Raw genomic sequence first — 22774 nt, forward strand, 5'->3', positions numbered from 1 at the left:
CCAACTGAAAATAGGGAAAACTAAAGCTGAAATTACAGACTTGCTGATGGATGAAGAGAGCAGAACAAGAGAAGCAATATAAACATAAACACACACTGGGCCCATGGCAAGTGAAAAGCAGGCTATTTGTTTCATGGATATCTAGGGCTAAAAGCAGAACAGCAAATCGAAAGGGAACAAGATATGGAGTCATTTCCTCAGGCAAAAGAAAATCCCAATTGGAAATGATTGCTGTTCAGGCACCAGCATTTCTAACAGCTGTGACATCACTCAGGACCCAGCTGAGAATTAGCCTGGTCTCTTCAGCGTGTCGCTGCAAGAAGGAGACAAATAAAGCAATGAATGCCAGGACTGCCAACCACCACTGGCAGCTGCAGTACTTTAACACGAACACCATCACATGCACGAATGAGGTCCAAAGCTAACACAGGTGACGTGGACTGGATTATCACCCTATCCCAAGGGCACAGTGGAGATGCCACTGCCTTACCTGGGCTGCGTGCAAGACCTGGAGGGGACAGCTGTACTCCGCGTTTCTACCTATTCAAGGTGCCAGCACCCGACCAGAAGCCTGGACAATGCGCTGACCAGATGCAGCGCGCAGGGTGAGCCCTGCCTCTCGGGCTGTGACACATCTCACTGCCACACTGCTTCCAGGTGGCGTTTAAAGGCTCTGGTCACTCAGCGAGTGACAGTCCCTCCTGTCCCGCCAGGGATGGGAACACGGAAGGGAGACCTTCAGCACAAGGGAGACATGCAACTCCGGCTACAGCGGAGGCAACGAAGATGGTTAAGGGACCGAATCATCTCTTTAGGAGGAAAGGCTGAGGGAACTGCGCCCGCTCAGCCTCGAGACGAGACGACTGAGAGGGGACCGCATAATGTCGGTAAATATCTAAATAGAGAGTGCCAGGAGCACGGAGCGAGGTCCCGCTGGTGCCAAGCAATGACACAAGGAAGGGAAACTAATGCACGGGAAGTTCCACGCGAGAACGCGAGGAGCTAGAACAGAACAGAACCAGAGCACTCGAGTGAAGGCGCCGGCGCGCTGGCACAGGCTGCGAGCCCGCATCAGGGGAGCCGAGCCGAGCCGAGCCGCGCCGAGCCGCGCTCTCACCTCTCCACCAGTAGCGCTGGGACAGCCCGTGCCAGGTCTGCAGGCGGGTGCGGTGCGCGCCGTCGGGCGCCAGGTGCGCGGCGCGGATGAGGCGGGCGCGGCGCTCGGCCTGCAGCACCACCTCCAGCTCGGCGAAGCGCTGCTGGTCGCGCTGCCGCCGCTGGTAGTACAGCGTGCCGCCGCGCACCACGTAGCAGGCGGCGGCCTTGCGGATCTTCCGCTTGGCGTTGCCCTCCGTGCCCGGCGCGTACGGCTCCCGCTCGTTCGTCAGGTACCGCAGGATGGCCAGGTAGCTCTCCTCGCTGGACATCGCGCCCTCAGAGCCCTCAGGGGCTGCGGAGGAGCCTGCCGGGGTGCGGGAAGGGGGTCGGGATGGGCCCCGGCCCGGCGGGAGCCGCGCCGGGGGGGAACTGGAGTGTCGCGGCCCGCGGCGGCGGGAGGGAGGGAGAAGCTCGGGCAGCGGCGGCGGCGGAAAGACAAAATGGCTGCTGCACAAGCGGAAGTGAGGCGGCGCCGCGCGCGCGCGGGAGGGGCGGGGAAGGGGCGGGGGGAGCGGGTCCGCCATCTTGGAACCGGGCAGGGGACAGCCCGGGCACAAGGCGGGGCCGCCATGTCGGAACCGGGCAGGGGACAGCCCGGGCACAAGGCGGGGCCGCCATGTCGGAACCGGGCAGGGCAGAGCACGGGCGCGAGGCCGGGGCCGCCATGTCGGAGCCGGGCAAAGCCCGCCGCGGGGCGCGGTTGCGGCGGTGCAGCCGGGAGCGCTCCCGAGGGAACGAATGCCAGGAATGAACCCCTGGAATGAACCCCTGTGCAGCCCCGGCTCCCAAACTCCTGCTCGGCGGGCAGGAGCTGCCAGGGGAGTAGTGGGGTCACCCGTGCCCAGCGGGAGCAGCAGCAGCGCCGCAGCCACGCCCCGGGGCGCTCGGGGCGCGCTGTTCGTCCGTAAGGGGCAAGAAACAAAGTCCTTTAGAAGGCGGCTGCGCGTTTTGCTTGTCCGAGCTGTGCGCTGGTTTTTACGCCCGTAACAGAGGCACGCCAGGCGGGAGCCGGGGGCTGTGGCTGTTTCCCATTCCCAGTTCCATTCCCCATCCCTTTCCCTGCGCTCGGTACCTGCGGGGCGCACGGGGAGCACCGCGGTCCCCACACACAGATACCCACCAGACTGAGCAAAGCCGCCCAAAAGCGCTGTTTATGTAGAAAAAGGGCTCTGTATTTAGTTTTTCGGATTAACAATGGCACTGGTCGAATACTGGAACAGGCGGCCTTAGGTTATGGAATCTCTGTCCTTGGAGTTGTGTTCAAGACTCAGCTGGATACTAAATCCCATCTAAACAGACGCATTTTCAACAGAGTTGATGTCCTTTTAAACCAAAATTATTTTGTAGGTCTGTGACAAACGTAGGTACGCAATTTCTCCTGACAAATACCTGATAGAGGCTCAACTACATTAAATTAGGTGAACAAGGGCTTACATTAATTTCCGTAACTCATTCTATTACATCTGTGTTTGAGGTGAATAAAGTGCTGTTTATTCTGCTCTGAACAGCCTGCCTCACTCAGTGCATAGCTTTTCAGAAGAGTAACCTGATGGGCTGTCACTCTTCTTCTCATATCACAACTCGGGAATAAGCAGCAAGGAAGAGAAATTGTGAAGCCCTTCTGTGCACTGCTGCAGTGACACCAGGCAGCCAAAGCCTGCAAACTTCAAAGCATTAACAAATACTAACTTATTAATTAGTCATATCTGCCAGTTTCTGTATATATCATTAATGGTATTTCAAGCAGATGGTAAAAACTCATCTTTATTTTCAGCTTCTTAGCTGAAAATATTCACAAGGACACATTCAGGGTACCAGGTGTCTTGTAGAAGACAGTGATGTGATTTTTATAATCGCCACTAGCACGGGTAATATTCAGAGGTGTTTTCAGCCTTCAGTATTAAATTATTATAATTCCTTTCCCTCCTAACTACAGGCAATTTTTCTTCCTCTCTTTTCCCCTCTTGTTTCTGGACCCTTTGCTTTCAAACGTGCTAACTAGCTTCCAATTTCTTTCTAAATAAGTAGCGCTGGATTTTGTTAATAGCAAAAAGCAAAATTGTTTGGAAGATCATGGTGCAGATTCAATTAATATCATCAAGCCAGACCTTTTTAAATGGGTTGTAGCCTTCATCCAGACCCATATCTATTTTACTAAAACCCAAACAAGGTGTTAAGTACAGCCCATAATCCACAGTGCCCATTACAGCCATTGTTTTCGAAGCCCAGGACTGCAGGAAGTTGAAACACAGCCGTCTTCTTGACTGGTCGTAAGGTAACAAATCAAGCCCTCACAGTATCAACAGAAAAGTAACTGATACAGAAAATAGTGAAGGTTTGCTTTCTGTTTTGGTTCTAGTTAATCAGGACATTGCTTTGCCAAGGCCATTCCTGTCCAGCAAAACCGGCAAAGTCTGGGCAAGCTGTCTGCACAGTGCAGTTACTTAGCAGACACAGGAACTCCCATAAGGAATTTCAATCCCTCTAGCAGTGGGAGGGTGGAAAATTACTAAGGGAGCCCCTAGCTGCATTCAGCAAGTTAAATATGAACCTAAATGTGCTTTAACTGTGTAACATCAGCTGCATTTGAAACCAAATCTTCACACATTTCCTTTCCCTAACAACAGCTTCCAGCATAATTTTGGAACTTCCTGACCCAGAAGCTGCATCTGAATCTTTGTGTGTAAGAGTCATGCAGTCTGTGAAACCATCCTTTCCTTTTTTTTTACCTTTTCCGTATTTGATTCTGTATCTTGCCACATGCATTCCACAGGACCTTTGTAAGTAATCTGCAGATGGTGTTGCTTCACACCCCCTTTTAGCTTGCATGTATCTCTGCTCTTAGAAACCTCTTTTATGTCACTTGTCATAGATGCAGAATAAACTTAGATGCTGTTCTGTCCTTCAGGCAAGAACATTCCTCAAATACCAGCTCCATCTTCCCTGCTACCTGAACCACTCAGTGAAGACTGGGGGAACTGTCTATGACACGAAACATTTTATGGCAGAAGATCCTTTTCAGTCTGCAAAATCCAGACATGGTCATTTTACAGATTCGTTCCCTTCAGTGTATCTCACACAGCTGAGCAGACCATGGCACAAGTAATGGAATTCCATCAGATTTATTCAGCATGACCAACAGTTTGGCATGTTAGCGCTTTCCACCAACACGGGGAGCAGAAACCTTGACTGGTTTCACAATCTTCTGCTTAGGTGCTGCCTTCGTAGGGGCCTGTAGAGAAATAATGAAGTATGAATGAAAAGAAGCTATTTATCTGCAGTCCTAAAAGTGTCTTTGTATGCACTCTTCACAGAAATCAGATCCGACTAGAACTGCAATCTGTAATATCTGGATCATGGTAACAGATGTTTACACACGTAATGCTAAGCCAACATATGGTATTAATTAATAAATGATAATGAAACACATGGTAGCATTCATCAATATATTGTTACCAAGTTCCTAGATAATGAAGACGTCACATTGAGACAAGCTTTTATCTATTAATTATCTCTGATATTAGGTCAGAGAATTGTTTTACTGGAATACTTATTTGGTAAAAAAGATTCATTCTATGCAGCTGTGCAATTACAAAAATGCTTCCACAAAACAAAAACAGAATTTCCAATGAAGTGCTACAGCAGAACACTGCGTATCATGCTACAACATGGTGTATTCTATCTTATAATCCCTGTTCACCTATTGCATCTCACCTTTGCAGCAGAAACAGCTGTTTTCTTGGTTGCCTGCTTGGCCTTCTTGGCTTCCTTTGCAGCCCTGTTAATTCACAGAAAAAGTGCAAGTTATCCGTGTCTGCCCTTCACTGTTTCCTTGTTTCAGTACTGTAAGAGCTTCCCAAGATTAAGGAATGGAATGCATTCATGCAGATTTCTCCTCTATATTCACTATCCCCTGAAGGAATTTCTACAGAGACAGCAGAACTTTGTACAAAAGTACAAAGGGAAAAGGCAAGGAGAGAGCCTTCTCTGCTGCCACTATCTCTTGCCAAGATTACTTAGTATTACATACAAATATACAGATTAAAAGAAACTAAACTCCCCACAAAAATCCTACAAAACACAGAGCTCACCTAGAGTTTAAGCTTTTGTATGTAAAGTACTGTAGTCTTTGAAAAGCTTGGGATAGCTCCACTGAGCTGACTTCTCACCTAATAGCTTGTTCCCTCTGTGCCTTTCGTACTTCGGGCTTCTGGTTCCGCTTGGCCATGATCTCAGCGAGAGAGGCACCAGTGATGGCTCTCTGGAACTTCACAGCACGGCGCGTGCGCTTCTTCTGGACCTCTTCCTAAGAGGGCAGAGACAACACAGACAATCAGCAGCACAAGATATTCAACACGGGGCTGAAGGCAACTGCGGAAACAAGCTGCTACTCAAATTGAAGTTATTTAAAACTGTACACGGTAGTAGAATTTTACTCCTCACTTTAGAGGATCCAGTGCTGCCCTACCTCCACGTGGTCCCTTCTCCAGCCACATCCTGTACTTTTCATAGTGTGTTATTACCAACATGGCTGACTCCCCAGCTATCAGTGTTGGAGACATACACATTAGACCCTGTATCTTCCACGCTTCTACAGCAAAGTATGAAAAAAAATATTTTGAAAGAATGTTAGAAGTTCAGCCATCTGTAACTCCCAGAAGAAAGGTGGGAACCATAAACCTTTGATGGTGCCTTCTCAAAGGAGAACACTCCACGCCTATTCATGTGGATCCAGTGCTGGGAGCAGTGTAAGCCATCACGCATCAACTTTCTTCAACAAAACTGGCAAGAACACTAACCTATTGCACTGATGTAAGCCTTTCTCAAAGCCTCTTCTGTGCTAGTTTAAATAAGAGCATTGCAGCATACCTCATTCTACATGCCCTCATGATTTATCCTTTTCATGCAATGACAGCTACACAGGGAAAGACCTCATGCTAAGCTACAGCCCAAAGCCTTCAAGAAGAGTGTATTAGGAATGTCATCCCTGCCCCTCTAACCCCAAAATCAGCCCCCTATGCTGACACCATTGAGAAGTTTACCAGACCAAACTTTTAGGAAGTCTGCATATTAAACACCGTTACCCACCTTCCCTAAAGCTAACTTTTAAAAACATGCAATTCCCTGATATGATCTGCTGAACATACCGTGGCTGAGTAGTCTCTCAAAGAAGTGCTACAACACAAGTGGTGTATAAACCATTATTAACTAGTCTTCATCCTGGTAACTTGGGTCATGCTTCTGCACTTCTGACACTGGCACACTTAAGTGACCTCCAACAGACCAGTGACCACATCTTTTGGTCATGAGCTTGCAGTGCCATGAACTGGTGTGTACTTACTGACTGTCCCTTCTTGTGCTTACGCCTGTACAGAACAGTCCAGTTGATCTGACGAGGGTTTCTCTTGGAAAGGAATGCAGACTCACATTTTGCATTCAAGAACTGAAAAACCTGGGAAGGCAAAATGTTTTGTGTAAGCTTTGTTTCCATGAAAGACATTATCACAGTTTGCATTAAGTATTCTTTGAGTCAGTGTTTTTCAACATTGGTGCTTTTGGAGCTCTTAAGCACAGCTCTGACTAGTCAAAATTTTAGCAGATAACTCAAGAAATCTCAGGCTTTGCATTTTGTTACATTGGTCGAACTAATGTCTTGCAAGGCATTCTGAAGCATCATCATTTTGCTGAAAAAAGTTCAAGTAACCACTTGCATCCAGTGCTGCTGTGTATTTCAGGCACAGCATGAGTAGCTATGTCCAGCATCATGCTATCCAAGTGTCTGTCCTCAAGCAACAATGTACTTCCTGTATGTGAGTGACTCAAAACTTGGCCTAGGGAACACAGGGAGACCAATGCTCACCTTCTTGGTTAGTCACACTAACCTGTTTGTCTAAATCAACAGGCAGAACGTGCAAGCTGGTTTGTTATTAGCTATATAGTTCCGTTTAAAGTATAAGCTAATTCCCAGGAGTGCTCACAAGGATTTAACCAGTCTATCTCCTGGTCGTTTTGCTGGGAATTCCACAGAGAAAGCTGACTGTACTGGGATACTCAAAAGCCAAGCCCTCCTTTCACAGGCAGGGACAGTCCTCTCTGCCTATGACATGACAGCTTGAAGGGGCTCTCGACCCTATTTTACCTCATAGATTTCTACTCAATTAATTTGGAAGACCAGCTGTTGGCACCAGCGGATCTTAGCATTTGATACAGGACGTCTAAGCACCATTTTCTACACAACTTCGGTACTTTACACCTGCTACTTTAAGGCTCCCTTTGGAAAATACGTTCTAAAACTCAACCGCAAGCTACAGCGCAGCAGGGATCTGCTGCGGAGCAGCCACGGCATCTGCCCGCCGGTGCTGCTCCCACAGCTGGACAGGAACGGCTCGGGCAGAGGCCGCCCCGGCACTACCGAGGCTCCGGACAGCGCCAGAGGCGCAGCGCCCTCCCGGCCGCAGGGCCCGCTCCGCCCCGGCCTCACCTTCCCGTCCGTGCGGGCGTAGCGGCGGCCATGGCCCGGGTAGATCTTGTACCCGCTGAAGCTGCACAGCTCGACCCTGCGCGGGAGAGAAGAGTTAGGGGAGGGCGCGGCTGCCCGGGGGAGGCGGCCGGAGCCCCGCGGCGGCCTCCCCGCGGCGGATGGCCGCGGATGGCGGCGGATGGCGGCGGGCGGGACGCTCACTTCATGATGGCGGCGGCGGCGGCAGAGGCGGGAGGGGCGGGCCGCGCGGCGGGAGGCGGTGTCGGAGCGGCGCGCGGCGCGACGGGAGCGGGCGGGCCCGGCCATCGCCGCCCGGCCAGCGCCGCCCATCGCCGCCCATCGCCGCCCGCCGGGCTCGGCGAGCGCGGGGCATGGCGGCGGCCGAGGCCAGGGCGGGGCATGAGGCGGCCGGAGCGGGTAAGGGCAGCCCGGGGGCCGGCAGGGCGGCGGTGGTGGGGCTGCGGGTCCCGAGAAGCGCCGTGCCGCTCGGGGTGACGGGCCGAGCGGCGCCGGGGCGGGCAGCGCTCCCCGCCCCGAGGGGCGCGGGACACAGCGGCTGTCCATCGTGCTGGGCGGTCCCGCCGCGGCGTAGAACCTTTATAAACCGGGATTTGAATGGTATAGGGCCCGTTTTCCCCAGAGGGGAGGGCTGAGAGGTCTTGGAGACAGCGCCGCTTCGGGGGGTTCCTTGCTACCTGCCAAACGAGAAATAGGCCATTTTGAAATGTTCTCCTGGGTCAAATTCAAATTTTTTAATTTCCTGGGTCCTGAAAGCCTATTAGGAAAATCTCGTTCTTTATGGAATGGAATAATAATAATTTCATAGAATTATACGTGTGTATATAATTCATGCTGTATAGTGAATCGCCATGCTTGAGCAAGCAAAGTAAAGCTTGTTGCAAGAAGGACAGACGATGGTGAAAGAGGGACCTATGCTTCTCTGAATCTTGGAGGTGCTCATAAAGGACACCCCCAGACAAGGGAGATAACGCCTCTGTGAAAACCTTCCTTTGTCAGCATCATGGAGAAATGATTATAGCAAGTCTGACTGCAGGGATGTCTAGTTCAACAGCAAAGCAGGTGGATGATGTTGCCATAGAAATACAGGTTCTTTGCAAATAGTTGTGTGTAGTAAGTAGCAATTGGATCACATTATACTTGAATGCTGGAAATCTATGAGAACTGGGTGTACAGCCACATTCTGAGTGCCCCAGTTTGAATGGGACACCTCATGTGTGTAAATAAACTGATGACTATTGCAATTCAGTACTGTGGGTCCTTGCCTCTCTCCTAGGTTGGAGGGGCCAGTTGTGAATTTTTCTAACAAACCCTTGGAAAAATGAGCAGATGCAAAGTTTGTCTGGTCAATTAAAGTGACCAAGCGGTTGCAGAAGTGACTGCTTGAGTGAAAAGCAAGTGGTACTTCCTCCCTGCATGTGCAAAGACAGGAGAGTGATGGTTGCTGGCTCTGCCTTGCTGCTCTCCAAAGCACTTGGGGCAACTGTGGATTTGAAAAAAATGATGGAAATGTAATAAATGTCATCAGACATATTTTTTAGAAATACATGTTCTCTAGCTGACAAAACAAAAAAAGTATATACACAAAAAAATGTTTGTCTCCATCCATAGTGTAACTAAACCCTAAAAACCTATAAACGATAATATTAATCATATTAGGGTGAGAACACCCTATGTTGCTGAAAACTGAAGCGTTATTTACTGAACAGATATTAAGAGATCAAGAAGCACTACAGTGATGTTTGTACATCAAATATACGGCAGAGGCTCAATGTATGAAAATTACTCTGGTTATCAGGTGTCACTTTGAGTACCCAGTGATTTAAGCTCCCTGTAGATGGCATATGTTTGCCTTTTAACTTTATGTTGTGACCCTTTCTGCATGGAACGTTTGAATTGTGTGTTGCATTAAGTAAATAGTAGGCTAGCCCATTTACAGTTTGTTCCTCCCAATGCCCCCAGTACTGTAGTATGGCTGCATGGATGGCTTCTTAGTTTAGATAGAATGCTTACACATAGTTGTCAAGCTGCTCAAATTTCTCTGAAGAATTAAAAAATTTAGGCTCTTCTGAAATTTGGGGTTTTGAGGATCACACCTTTAAATTTAGCTACCAGAATTTTGCTGCATCTCACTTCAAAGGATCTGTTGTGACTTTCCCAGAATTCTGCCAGAGTTTTTAATTGGAACAGTGTCTGGAATGTATATTTTCCAGTTACTGGATCAGTTACTCTTAAAGTGTTCGAGCTGAAGTAATTTGCTTTAGTTTTACATGGAAAAGAAAACAAATCCATTTTTCTAAATTATCTGCATCTATTATAAAACAAATCTTTTTGTCTTGCGTTGCTTTTCCAGTACATGTTCTCATATATAAACTTTGTGGTGCTTTTTTGTTGGTTTTTTTTCCTCCTTTTTTTTCCAAAGGCTTGGTAGTCAACTGCTCAGGTCAAGGATTGCAAAAACTGGGTCCAACCTTGCCCTGTGATGCTGATACTCAGACTCTGATTCTGGACAAAAATCAGATAATTAAATTGGAACACTTGGAGAAATGCAGGAATCTGATGCAGGTGAGTGTTACTTGATTTGAGATTATTATCAAATAATGGTGATATGATGTTAGAATCTGCTGTCTTCAGGCCATATTATGAAGTAAGCTAGCAGTTAGTGTCTTCACAGGAAAATAAATGATGGCTGACTAAAGTAGAAAGCTTTGCCTTCAATGGAGGGGGCTGTAACTAAAAATGAGCTAAATAAATCCTAATGGGGGAGGGACATCATAAGGACACTTAGAAAAGTTACTGATAACTCAAATTTTGATACTTGTTAGCTTTTGAGTACATGGGCTTTGTAACCTTGAATATAACTTAATATTATCACTGAAAGTTCTTCTGGATAGACTCGAAGCTGCCTGATAACTTCTACAGCCCAGCTACACTGAGTTGGCAGAGGTGGGGTTTGTTGCTACAACAAACCTTCTCCACACTGCCAGCTTGGTGATCATGTTACTGAAGTGTGTGTCTAGTCTGAATTTACCCTTTAAAAGTTTGTGGTTTACAGTCCTATTAGCACAGGACCTCTTTCAGAATTGTATGAAATACATTTTGTCCTTTGCCATATTGACAGTAAGGGCAATTTTACACCAGGAATGGGGCAAAAATTTGCACAATGAATTGGCAGTTCTGATATTACAACTGCATTTTCACATAACATGATTCCTCATTCTTTTTCCTTTATTTAGCTACTGCTAGAATGTTTTCTCTTAAATTTGTGGAATGAGCTGTGAGGACTCATGTTCTTTGATCAGTAATTTATTTCCTGGCTCTTGCGGGTTTTTTGTCTGTGTCATTTACATGAAAATGAAATACGGAGATTGAACAAGTATCTGTTGGAGTAGAGATTTAACTATTAGAAGTACAACCTTTATCTGCATAGTTAAAACCTTTTATTTTGTGTGTCCATCTGCAGCTCTCTGTAGCCAACAACCGTTTGGTGCGAATGATGGGTGTAGCAAAACTGACCAAGCTCCGGGTGCTCAGCTTGCCTCATAATAGTATTGGGTACGTGGAAGGGCTGAAGGATTTGGTGCACCTGGAATGGCTGAATTTGGCAGGAAATAACATTAAGGTAAAGTGTTTAGTCTGTTGCGTTTACCAGAATTTTGTGTTATTGAAATTTGGAAAATGCTGCAAAGAAATCAGAATATGTTTTGATTGGAACAACAATGTTAATGTTTTGTGTCTGCTGGCTTATGAAATAGAAGATGGCAGCTTTTGTAGTAGAGCTGTCTAGGAAAAAATAAAAGGTTTGATATCAAAATGAAATGAAAGTAAGGAAGTAGTCTCCAAAATAGGAGAAAGAATTACTATCTTTAAAATACAACTGTATTAAAACATAATTTTTACTTTGTGTTACTGAGCTAGTGGGTTTTTTTTATCTTTCAAAATACTTTATGATTATTGATACCTGGTTTTATTTAGTAGCTAAAAAAAAGTTACTGTGAGTAACCAATTTCTTTATTTTTGTAGGCCATTGAGCAAATCAATTCCTGCCTGTCTCTTCAGCATCTTGATCTGTCAGACAATAACATAGCTCAATTAGGCGACCTCTCCAAGCTTACCTCACTAAAGGTAGATGTTCTAGCTCTGTTTTTATTGCGTTCTATACACAAAGAAATTAGCTTTGAAAATTGCTGCCTTTAGACATTAACTCCTTGAACACTAGCTTTTAGAGCATTTTAATTCATTAACTGTAATTTCTCGAGGGAAAGGTGTAAATATTCTCTTCCTTGTTTTGAAGCTGCAGGAGCTGAGGTAGTGATTTTTCTATAGCCACTCTAATGATTTTGATAAAGATGTGATGGTGATGCCTTCTTCATAGCTCTTTATTCTCTTATCTCCTATCATGAATCAAAACAAAGCATACTTCTAACTCTTCCAACATGCACACTGTAGAGAAAAATGTTTCCAAATGCATTTTTTGGTAACTGTGACCAGAAAGTCTTACTTATACTTCTTTTGCAATGTATTTTTGTCAGGTGATGCCTAAAAAAGAAATCTGTGGGTTTTGATCAGACATTCATTTCATCATGTGTTTTTATTTTATAGACTCTTTTGCTACATGGAAATATTATAACTTCACTACGCACTGCCCCTGCTTGCCTACCTCAGAGTTTGACTGTTTTTTCTTTGGCAGAAAATGAAATAAGAGACTTAAATGAGGTAAGATATAGAAGATAGATTACCTTGTCTTTATGTAGACTGAAAGAAGGAAATTGAACAATATTTTTGAGGTTGTAATTGAAAATGGGCTCTCTTCTTTGAAACAACCCAACTTTTAATAGTTTAATTGTGTATATGTAATAGCCATATTTGCATTAGCTGCATGAGCTAGTGGTATCTTTTAGAATTTAGTCTGGAAAGAAATTTGGTTTTTTTCTGTTATGTTTTTGTTATTCAAGGATGTTACTTCTAGGCCTAACCTTTTCTATTTGTCTGAAAGTTGAAAGCTGAGGTGATTAAATGCTTCAGACAGCTTCTGCAGCTGCTGGGATTAGAACAGAGGTTTGCATTGCACTTGTTGCCACTGACCTATTTTTCAAACACTGTGTAAGAGAAATAATCTGCCTGTGACTTTTGTCTTTATTGTTTTGTTTGTTTGATGTATTATAAGTAGCAGTCAAAACTCTTGGCTGGGATTTCATGTCAGAAGAAAAATTTTTGGTAATAATTTCTCTTCAAAACAGGACAGGATTTTCCCAACTTTTTGGCTTGCCTTTTTTTTTTCTTTTCTCCTTTTCCTTTGTTTTCAAAATCAAAATCCAACACCTGTTGTAGTAGACTGGATTCATATTACACCTTTCTATACATAAAGCCCCAAATTTTAAGAGAAGGTAATTTCCAAGGACTAACAGCATTTACAGAAGAATTAATGGGAAATGGCAGTAGCTGATAGAAGGTCCTTTGTAGTCCTTTGTGTTCAAAAATTGAACGTGATTTTTGATTTATTTGTCATTCTGTTTTGCATGAGCTGTCCAGCTGTAGTTAGGAGAAATGTGGAATGTTTTGCTCAGTTAACAAATGTGTCTTTTTTTCCTCAAGGTTTCTTTCCTGACCTCTCTTCACCAATTGGAACAACTGTCAATTATGGACAATCCCTGTGTGATAGCTACACCTTCCGTTCCTGGCTTTGACTACAGACCTTATATTGTCAGCTGGTGTCTGAACCTTAAAGTTCTTGATGGATATGTGATTTCTCAGAAGGAAAGGTAACATAATAGTATTAGTAAATCTCTAAACTTACTACATAAAGTTTGGCTAAGCTAAAATTGCTGTAGCTAAATTTATCATCTGTTGCACGGGAATTTTTATTTCATTTGTTTAGATAGAAGTATGAGGTTAAACTTTTATTTTGTTGCTTAAATTACAGAAGCACTTCTGCAAAGCAAAACAGTGGTAGCAGTTCATCAGTAGTCTGGTACCCTTTCTTTACAGCCTCTTTGACTTTGTAGTATGTGACAATCAGCAGGAGTTAAAGCTGTTGTCTTGGGGGAAGTTCAGACTTGTCCGTATATAAGCATGATTTGTGTGTGCATTTCTAGATTTGGCTTTTTTTTTTGTTATCAATTACTTAAATACTATTTTGCTCAAATCATTTGTTACTGTATCACTGTGCTCATTACATCACTATGGTATCTGTGTGACAAAGTTCTTGATATCAGAACAGTCCAAGCATAAGGATTATCCAGTATAAGCACATTCCAATCCCGGACACTAACACATTCTAGGACATTAACGTACTTTTCCCCCGTTACTAAAATAAAAAGGTGCCCTTTTTTTGGTCAAAGGTAAACCAATTCTTTTTCTGTTTCACCATAACATGCTATGACTTTCCAAGAGAGTTGCCTGTTGGAATTCTAGACTTTTTTTCATGACTAAGGGGATGTTCTGTATCAATTGTTTGTACATGTACTTGTATATATACAACTGTATATACACGTATTTGTATAATGCATGTGATGTATTGTATTAAATATTCTCAGAAATTAATTTGAAAAACAGACTTGTTGAATACTTTTTAGCAATATTTGCTCTGTGTCTTTTTTGCATATTTATATGAACTTCTCTGTTTCTGTGAAAGCTTTGCTAATAAGTTCATTGAGACAAATGTGTTTTCAGTGCTCAAAGACTACACACAAAGCAGACTGCACAGTTTTGGATAAGTGGGATTTTTTTTTTTTGTTTCATTGATGCTTAAATGAATGAATACATTAGTCATTGTTCTGTTTATGACATTGCCAGTTTCCCTGGGCATTGCACATGTTCCAAATTTTGCTTAGATTTCTAGATTAGCTCTTTGGTACCTACTAGAAGAACTGTAGTGAAAACAGAATTACTGTTTCTATGCCATTTATTAAAGCTGCCATTTATTAAACCATTTTCCCCCTTTCTTAACAGTTTGAAAGCAGAATGGCTCTACAGTCAAGGGAAAGGGAGGTCATTTCGACCTGGGCAGCATGTTCAGCTAGTTCAGTACTTGGCTACTGTTTGTCCTCTCACATCTGCATATGGACTCCGGACTGAAGAGGATGCCAAACTGGAAAAAATACTGAGTAAGCGAAGGTGAGAACTTAGTTTCTTTCTTAGAGAATGTAATTAAGAACATAATTATATATCTGATGTGTTAGATGTAGTAAGATTTCATTTTAAGTATTTCAAAGTAACAGAGAGGACTGGAGATGCAAAGTGTCATGGAGGTACAGGATGTGTCCTAGATGGGAATGAGAGGCAAGGCAGCAGCAGCAGGAGTGTTTTCCTGCTTTCTGGGCCATCTAGGGGAAAATTCTTTCATATTTTTCAGTCTGTGCTTTGTAGGACACTGAAAGTAATTTGTGTTAGAAATGTGATTAAAATAAACAAACTATACACTGGGATATTTTTTTATTGCCACACAAAAAAATGATGAAAATTTCAAAAAGGAGCTTGGCTTTTGTTCTAATTGTAAATGAGGACTATTGTGGTACACAGGTGTATCAGCCACTTTTTTACTGTTGAGATGTTCTTTCTTGGTTTTAAAGTTGTCCTTTGAGAGACACTGTTCCCAGTGATGCATTTGTCCATCTGTATCTGGCATCTGAGTTCTGTCAGCAGAGGCCACTGGCTCTGCCAGCAGTAGCTGTGTTGCTAAGGTCTGTGCAAATAGATGAGTAAAGTTATCATGGTGTAATTTTTGTCCATGTAAAGATGAACTAATTTTGGTTAGAAGGCAGAAAACAAAACAGTGCAGGTTGTTCTATTCTGCAGGACCTATTTACAAACTTTTTCTTGCAGTAAGAGCAGAAAATTAATCTCCCAGGAGCAGGCTACCTAAGTAGCATAGTGTGGTTAAAAAGCTGAGCAACAAAAGTGTTGTAGTTAGCAGAAGGGTATCTCATCAAAAGGGCCAGAAACTTGGGAGCATCTGGAAGGAGTCACTGCCCACTTTGCAAGGCTAGATTGGTCTTGGGAGGAAATTGCAGAAATGTTGTAGCTGTTTCTGAGGAGGAGGTGCAGTCAAGGCATCTTGACCTTGGAATCTTTAGCTAAGTGCTCTAGCATTCAATGTTTCTGGGGAAAATTCAGGAAGTTGTTCTGCTAAATATAACTCTTCAAAAATTAAAAATCCCTCAACAACCAAGCAAAGAAAAAAAACAAACCCTAGCAGAAAAAGCAATCCCCCAGATCATCACCTGTATGCATATATGATTTATAGGACAGTTTGACTTTGTCCTGTCTCCTGAGCTTCTGATTTAGCTGGGCTGAAACAACCTGTGCGTTCTCTGAATTTGTAAAGGATGTTTTTTTTTTCCCTGTGAAAATATTTGTTGATTTGTACTAGGATTTTGGGCTGTTAGTAACAGGAGCACCTATTCCTTGATACACTCACTTTGAAATGTAAAAGATACTCCTATACCTACACACATCATGTATTCCACATTAGACATTTAAAATGTCTGCATGCTTTCTTTGTTTGTAGAAATAACCTCATGTTTTTCAGTTTATAGTCAGAATCGCATGTTGGGTTTTTTCTCGTTTTTGTTTCGGTTTGGGTTTTTTTGGTGGGCTTTTTTTTTGTTTTGTTTTTGGTACATGTAATGAAGAAAGAGGGGATAGAGGAAGGGGAGCAGGAAAAGACTGCAATTTCCTGCTTTGTGAATAGTCCTGTTAGTGCCTTATGTGTGTAGGAGTCTGCATAACTGGCCTCTCCTTTAGAATGTTTTGATCACTTTTCTTTTGAAATAGTTCATAGTTTCTTTTAGATGTTTTCTGTACTAAAGAAAGTTTAAAAGGAACATAAAATCTGTTGTTGGCACTCTGTGCTTAGACTCCACCAGAGGCAGCTGATGCATGAAAACCAAAATGAGGAGCCACCTACATCTTCTGCTCCCAGCAAAACAGTCCCAGTTGCTCATGAACACAGTGGTCTGGCCCAGCCATCGCAGGTGGTTCTTGAAAAGGGTAAGTAGCTTATCTACACCTCTAGAAATAAATATTTTTCTTTTGAACATGGGTTACTTTGTGGAAGGAATTTCAGAGCAAGACCCTGTTATTATTTTATTTTATTGATCTTTGATTTTCTCAAATTAAGTTATAATTTGTTCCTAAAAAAAATATCCAGTCCATGCTTATTTGTGTTTTGAAATGCTAGTAGACTGGTTAGGTGAAAAACCCAATCCAAGAAACTAAAGAGTAACTACTTTGACTTTTGCATTTCATACAAGTTTATTCTCCAAGGAAGTGCAGTTTGTGCAATTTCCTGTACCCAGTATTTGCCAAGTTTGGATATTACTGTGGTACATATTGTCCTGATACAGAAATGATGCTCATCATTACTAACATGTTAGATCATCTTGCCCACCCAGGTGCTAACTGTCAAAACCAAACTGGGAATCCCTATGAATTAAGCAAACTGTTACTATTTTTGAAATACTCTAACACTATAATGTGGCTTTCTGCCTATCTAGAGCCTGTCATCCAGAGGAATTCTTGGGTTGGACCAAGTGCAAGCGGTGATCATTCCTATGCAGTAAAGAACACTTTTCTTCATGAAAGAAGCTTTTCCAAGGAGCTACACCTCGAAGATTTACAGACAGATGAAGACAAACTAAACAGCAGCCTTTTATCCTCAGAGTCAACTTTCATGCCAGTTGCTTCAGGATTGTCTCCAGTGTCTCCTGCTTCAGGCCTGAAGCTACATGGAATCAATCTGGGCCTAGAAGATGATGATGATACAGTGATTGAAGGTGTGAGAGATAATAGTAGGGAAACAACTAACAAGCAAAAAGCTTTGTCTGTTACAGGAGAGCACCCTAATAGGGCAGCAGGAAGTGTGGAAAGGCAAGAGAGTGTCAGAGAGATCCTGCAGGTGCCTGCTCCTGATCCAGTAGCAGCTGGCCTGGCTGCAAAGACTGGCAACTCTTCAGGAGCCTCTGCAGGCCAAGCTCTGCACAGTCACCCCAGCACCTCGTTAGGTGGTGAATCAGGAGTAAAAACTCTTAGTCCTGACCAGATGACAGAAGAAAGGTCTGGTTCACTGGCTGTGCAAGGTGCAGCACCAGCTGATCGAGGTGCAGCTGAGCTGCAAAGGATGACTGAAGCAGCTACCAAGCTTCAAGCTTCCTGGAGAGGCTTTTACACGAGGAACCACCATCCTCGAGCCAAGGAAGTGCGCAATGAAATTCGACTGCACAGAATGCAGGAGCACATCATTTGCTTAACAGCTGAAATAAAAAAGTAAGTTGAGGTCTGCTGTGTATTTGCAAGTCTGTCTGATATAACCATCATTCCAGATTATTTCAGAACAGATATATACGATACAACTACTCACAGTAGAACCTAGCATCAGAAACATAAAACTGATCACATTACAGGATCACTTCCTGTAAGGTAAGCACAGTTTTGCACATAGCTATTCATACTCTCAAAGTGCCTTCTATAAGTGGATTGGGTTAGAACACATTTTTCTATTCCTCTTTTAGTAGACTTGCATATTTCAAAATAGAAATTGCTGAATGGGATTTTTTTAAATTTGTCTCCTCACAATTAGAGTCTATAAATTAAGTGTCCATCTTGAGAGCCATTCTTCTGTTGCTGTGAAAAGAATTTCCTCTACCTTGTATGATACAATTTAAAAATGTGATTCTGTGTTTGATTCTGTTTTAATTTTTGATCCTGTGAATCCATGTTTGGAGAAGATCATGGTCAAAGTTCCTCAATTTGTAAGCCAAAAATTCAATATTTACTTGATATCTTTCTAGATCATCCTGGATCAGCTAGTCTGACGGGCTCTTTTTCTTCACTGTCACAAGTAACAAAAGTTCTGTAAATCAAGTTGAGTGCTCAGTGAACCTCCAGAAACTCCCAATGCTTACACACCATACTTCATCCATACATCAATGGGACAGCATAATTTGAAATGAAGAAGTACTATTTGGTATGGAGGGGGTGATAATTGTGTAGGAAAAAATAAGAGCTCAGATTCAGTTTAGAAAAAGACACATTATTGCCAAGTAAACAAAAGTGCTGCGGTAAAAGGAAGCAGAATTTAAATGTAACTGAAAAAGAAACTTGAAGTCAGCAGCTGGGTATTTATGGCAAGCCAGACTGCAGTAATTTCTTAATGTTAGGCTCTGTTGTATCTTTCAAAAGTGCTGTTATATAAGTAGGCATATTTATGTGTTCTTTTTGCTCTTGTTACCAAAATGTTGCTTATTTAAGCTGCATAAATTTTGGATGTGTGCTCTTGCAGACTGAGAAAAGAAAGAGAGGAAGATAAAGTGCAGAGGCTTGTACAGGAGGAAGCTATCAAATTTCTTTGGAACCAGGTAAGTAATTTTAGCCCTCTTGTTTTTGTGCTTAAATGTGAATTTGGAATTCGAATTTGAATCTGCCTATATGTGAATTTGCATTATTTCTTACTGTAGATCCTGAAGAGATAGTCAATATGGTTCAGTTTTCTGATGATTTGAGTGGTTTAATAGAATCTTATTGCTGTGTTGTCTGCTATACTGATGCTGTGGGGGAAAATAACCCTCAGAACATCAGTGCAAGAACACTGGTTTTATTACTAAAGGCTGAATTGTGGCCTGGTGTAAGAAGGAACACAAAATGCAAGAAAAGCTGAATAAACATAAGTAGGACTGGGGAGAATGATGTTATGGGTAAATGCTCATGACAGATGAGATGATATCAAGCAGTGTTGGTTGTGAGCAGCTCATTTTTGAGGCAGGAAAGTTGTTAATACACCTTTTAATAATCTTTGATTCCAAAAATAAGGCTGTTTTCTTAAAAGCAGATAAATCCTTTCTGGTTTTAAGAACAGGAGCTTGTGTGCTCTGTCAGTGTTTGGCATGTGGGTTTAAAAGCCATGATTTCACAGTGAGAAGAACAAAATTTCCCTAATGATATAGGAAACCTTTTGTTTGTCACTTGGTCTTGGATTTTATACTAGAGCTTGGTTGCTGAATGCAAGAAATCCACTAGAAATCAAGACACATTTAGCTGCATTTCATAATGAATTTTTCTCTATACAGGTTAAATCCCTTCAACAATGGCAGCTTTCAGTGATGCAGAATTTAGGTGGTGCTGGGGTCCCTTCAGCCAATATTTTATGTACATCCAAACCACCTCTTCAGTCATCTGCAGTGGAGCACGAAGCCCCAGCAGCTGTTAGTTCTGCTTTGTCAGTTCCAGCCAGTGAGGATGAGCCTCAGGAAAGGTCCTTGCTGCAGTTTCCAGATTCTGGCTTTCATACTTCTGCAGCTGATCAGACTCGTGCCAGTGACCTGTGTGGCTCTGAAAAGAGCTCAGCTGAAGGAACTGAGAGCTCCCTTTCAATGGAAACCATCAAACAATGTGGCAATTCTGTTTTAGCATGTTCAGAAGAGGATGGCCCTGGGGAGTGTGGGCAAAGTAAAGAGAGCTCTAGTAATGAGCAGGACAACGGACTGATAGAACAGTATTTAAAATCTGTTCAGCAGCTGGAAGAGGCTGATGAAGACACAGTTTGCAATGAGGAAATGGAGGGCAGCTGTATACAGATCTCTGTGTCAGCAGAAAGCCAAGATTCTTCCTCTGACACTGTCTCTATGGAGCTCCCTCAAGACACATCTTCCCCTGTCCGAGGTGAAATCTGTCAGACACCACCAGAAAGCTTCAAACTGAATTCAGAAATGGTAGAAGGGAAGCAAACAGACTGTGATTCCTCGTTTCAGGTGCTACATGTTGGGATAGCTGTATAATAGGATCACTTCCACAAAGGACTAAGGATTCCATTTCACTTTCTCTTTCTTTTTCCTGTTTATACAAAAGTTATTTTTCATGTGTGTTGTTTCAGATTTTGACTCATGTTAAGAATTTGTTGTAATTACTATTTTATTGATGTTGCTGAGGATTGACACTAACTATGCTAACCTGAAATAAGCAAAGTTCTCAGTGACAATCATTATGCACTTTATTTTCAAACATAAAACTGGTATCCTAATAATTGGCCTCCATTAAATTAGTTCTGAAGATTGGATGGTGGTGGTGGTAATGTTTCCTGTAAATTCACTTTGGTGAATGTGTTAGTAAGTATTTGGGGTTTTGGTTGGGTTTTTTTTTGTTTGTTTGTTTGTTTTTTCTGCAAAGAAATATTAAGTTCTTATTTTGTAAAGAGAAGCAGACAATGTGGGAAGAAATGGATTCAAGACAGGCAGTATCCTGTCATAGGCAGGATGCAGCCTCCTGAGAAAGATGAAAAGTTGCTTTTCAAGCTTCTTTTGACTTAAAGTAACTTGGTCAGTGTATCAAAGATGCATTCCAGAAAACCAGTGTCCAAGTGAGTGACTATTTTGTAAATAAGTTGAAGTTGCTGGCGAGGAATTAGATCATTTACATACACACACTGAAACAAGGACTCACAGGAGAGAAACCTCAGGGAGCTTCAAACAAGCCTTGACGTTTGTTTGCCCTGGGGTTGAATTTCCCTGCCTTCTCAGGTAAGACTCAAAATGGAACCAGCAGCAGCCAGGACTAAGTAAGAATTTCAAAAGGGTGTGTGATTTGGGAACATCATTTCCAGGACTGCCCTGTAACCCCCTGGGTTACAGCAGCAGACTTGGAGGAGTATGTTTTGCTGCACTAGGATGCTAATGTCCATGTGGGATTTGGACTTGCATGGCTTTCAAGACATTAGTGAGTTTGATGGATCACAGCTATTTCTATCTACAGGTATAAATAGTAAAAGCAAATCCTATGATTTAACTCATTCCTGATATCTCTGTTGGGATTTTTGGTTGTTTTTTTTCCTTCTCTCTGTATGTCCAGTAGTTGACATTTTAATTAGACCTGGATAAAAAGTTGTCTTTCTTCCCAGTTAGCAAATATGCTGAGATACCTAGGCTATGCTTTCCACTTAAACACTGAGAAAGCAGCAGGGTTTGTATGTTACCTGGCCATGGCTGTGTTGGGATTTTTAATGGAAATTGATTGGGTATCTTGTCATACTTCAACAGTGACAAAAGAAGTCTGTTTTGCCACGTGATTTGGGATGGCCACCAGTGAAATAAAGTTGGTGTTGTGATTCACAGGCATCAGTGGCATTTGCTGATGCTGCATTTTGCAGCGTGTACTGGAAGCCCAGTGTTGCAGTAGTTTGCTAATGTCTTCTCAGTTACAAAGACACTTGCTTATTGTAATTCTCTGGATCCACAGGTTAACTTCTGGTGCTATGATGTCATGAAAACCAACTAGCACTCTTTTAAAAGGACACTTGAGGCCACCATACCATGTAAAATGTTTTACCATGTGAAATAATTTCATTTTTGTGAAAGCTTTGGTTGCATGTCTGCTTTAGGTTCCAAGCTGAAATTTACCACTACTCAGGAGTTTGGGATGAAGCCAGTATCTATCTGCTTGAGGCCTCAAAATATCCTTTATTTAGAACATAAATTGGATTGATCTTGTACTAGCCATGTTGCCAGTGGTGAAGTTCACCTTGGAAGAATAAAGCTTGCCTCTGTGTATAGAGTATCCGTCATCTTTTTTTCTCCCACCTCAAAAAAGTTCTAGGGCACCAACTTCTCCAAAGAGCTGTCTGTGCAGTCAGGCTGACCTTTGTGCCGTGCATATATGGGAGCATTAAAGAAAACCCACCTCAGCAGAGGTGGTAGGTTCTTCACGTTGCTCTTTGTAACTGAATGTAGTCACAACACATTTGTAACATGACCATCTTCATAATTAGATCTTAGAGCACAGTTGTGCTTGGGTGTTGAAAATGGTACAGGTGCATTAATGCATCACATCTGATTACCTGGGCAAAGCAGTGTGTAGTCCACAGGATCATACCCTTGTCCTCTGAAGGTGCTGAATTTGGCTTTAAGTCTGCCATGCTTGAGGATCTGCAGTTCATAGGACTTAGCTCTTTGAATGTCAAGATGTTATATAAAACCCCCAAACTTCAAAGAGCCCTCTTTGTATATTGAGAGAGAAATTATTTCAGTGTTTGAAGCAGTTCTGGATCTTGCACTCTGGAGGCAGTGGTCAGTGTAGGTTCTCTTGACAGAGTGCTATGTTGCAAGAGCTGGAAGAAACTAGACCCTGCCT

The 22774-nt window shown here is 42.9% G+C and overlaps 3 protein-coding genes and 1 long non-coding RNA gene across 5 annotated transcripts in view; 2 read left to right on the top strand and 2 right to left on the bottom strand.

Moving 5' to 3' along the window:
- ZBTB11 (zinc finger and BTB domain containing 11) overlaps window positions 1-1539 on the bottom strand; it is a 17391-nt gene extending 15852 nt beyond the window's left edge. Inside the window, exon 1 of the mRNA XM_021541419.3 lies at window positions 1118-1539. Within this exon, the coding sequence (XP_021397094.2) occupies window positions 1118-1427 (310 nt within the window). The 5' untranslated portion in view covers window positions 1428-1539. The remainder of the gene's footprint in view (window positions 1-1117) is intronic.
- On the top strand, window positions 694-22194 carry CEP97 (centrosomal protein 97). 2 transcript variants are annotated; one of them, XM_021541420.3, is made up of 11 exons: window positions 694-887; window positions 10080-10222; window positions 11121-11279; window positions 11681-11782; window positions 12260-12373; window positions 13253-13419; window positions 14609-14773; window positions 16515-16648; window positions 17155-17923; window positions 18939-19014; window positions 19723-22194. In XM_021541420.3, exons 1-11 carry the CDS (start codon window positions 716-718, stop codon window positions 20428-20430), a joined length of 2709 nt encoding a protein of 902 aa, XP_021397095.3. In that variant the 5' UTR covers window positions 694-715; the 3' UTR covers window positions 20431-22194. The 2 variants fall into 2 exon arrangements, with proteins under 2 accessions (XP_021397095.3, XP_021397096.2); XM_021541421.3 differs by lacking the exon at window positions 694-887 and adding an exon at window positions 7975-8056.
- Window positions 1296-4587, top strand: LOC116184166 (uncharacterized). Its single transcript, XR_004148913.2, has 2 exons — window positions 1296-1406; window positions 4067-4587. It is a non-coding gene; the product is annotated as an uncharacterized LOC116184166 (long non-coding RNA).
- Window positions 4265-7908, bottom strand: RPL24 (ribosomal protein L24). The gene is made up of 6 exons (XM_021541423.2): window positions 7841-7908; window positions 7640-7715; window positions 6500-6610; window positions 5328-5464; window positions 4873-4936; window positions 4265-4390 (listed from the first exon to the last, which is right to left on the bottom strand). The coding sequence occupies exons 1-6, from the start codon at window positions 7843-7845 to the stop codon at window positions 4310-4312; spliced, it is 474 nt and encodes a 157-aa protein (XP_021397098.1). The 5' UTR covers window positions 7846-7908; the 3' UTR covers window positions 4265-4309.
- Window positions 22195-22774: the final 580 nt, after the last annotated feature.

The sequence above is a fragment of the Lonchura striata genome, chromosome 2 (assembly GCF_046129695.1).
Source record: "Lonchura striata isolate bLonStr1 chromosome 2, bLonStr1.mat, whole genome shotgun sequence".
NCBI lineage: Eukaryota > Metazoa > Chordata > Aves > Passeriformes > Estrildidae > Lonchura > Lonchura striata.

Bases quoted from the DNA above. Each gene is read 5' to 3' on its own strand.
- RPL24 (XM_021541423.2), bottom strand. The intron at 5,465-6,499 runs GTAAGTACACAC...CTGCCCTCTTAG, and splicing joins AGCACAAGAAGGGACAGTCA to GAAGAGGTCCAGAAGAAGCG. The intron at 4,937-5,327 runs GTGAGAAGTCAG...GTGAATTAACAG, and splicing joins CAGAGGGAACAAGCTATTAG to GGCTGCAAAGGAAGCCAAGA.
- CEP97 (XM_021541420.3), top strand. From the start codon at position 716: ATGGGAACACGGAAGGGAGACCTTCAGCACAAGGGAGACATGCAACTC. The intron at 12,374-13,252 runs GTAAGATATAGA...TTTTTCCTCAAG, and splicing joins AAATAAGAGACTTAAATGAG to GTTTCTTTCCTGACCTCTCT. The intron at 17,924-18,938 runs GTAAGTTGAGGT...GTGCTCTTGCAG, and splicing joins TTAACAGCTGAAATAAAAAA to ACTGAGAAAAGAAAGAGAGG.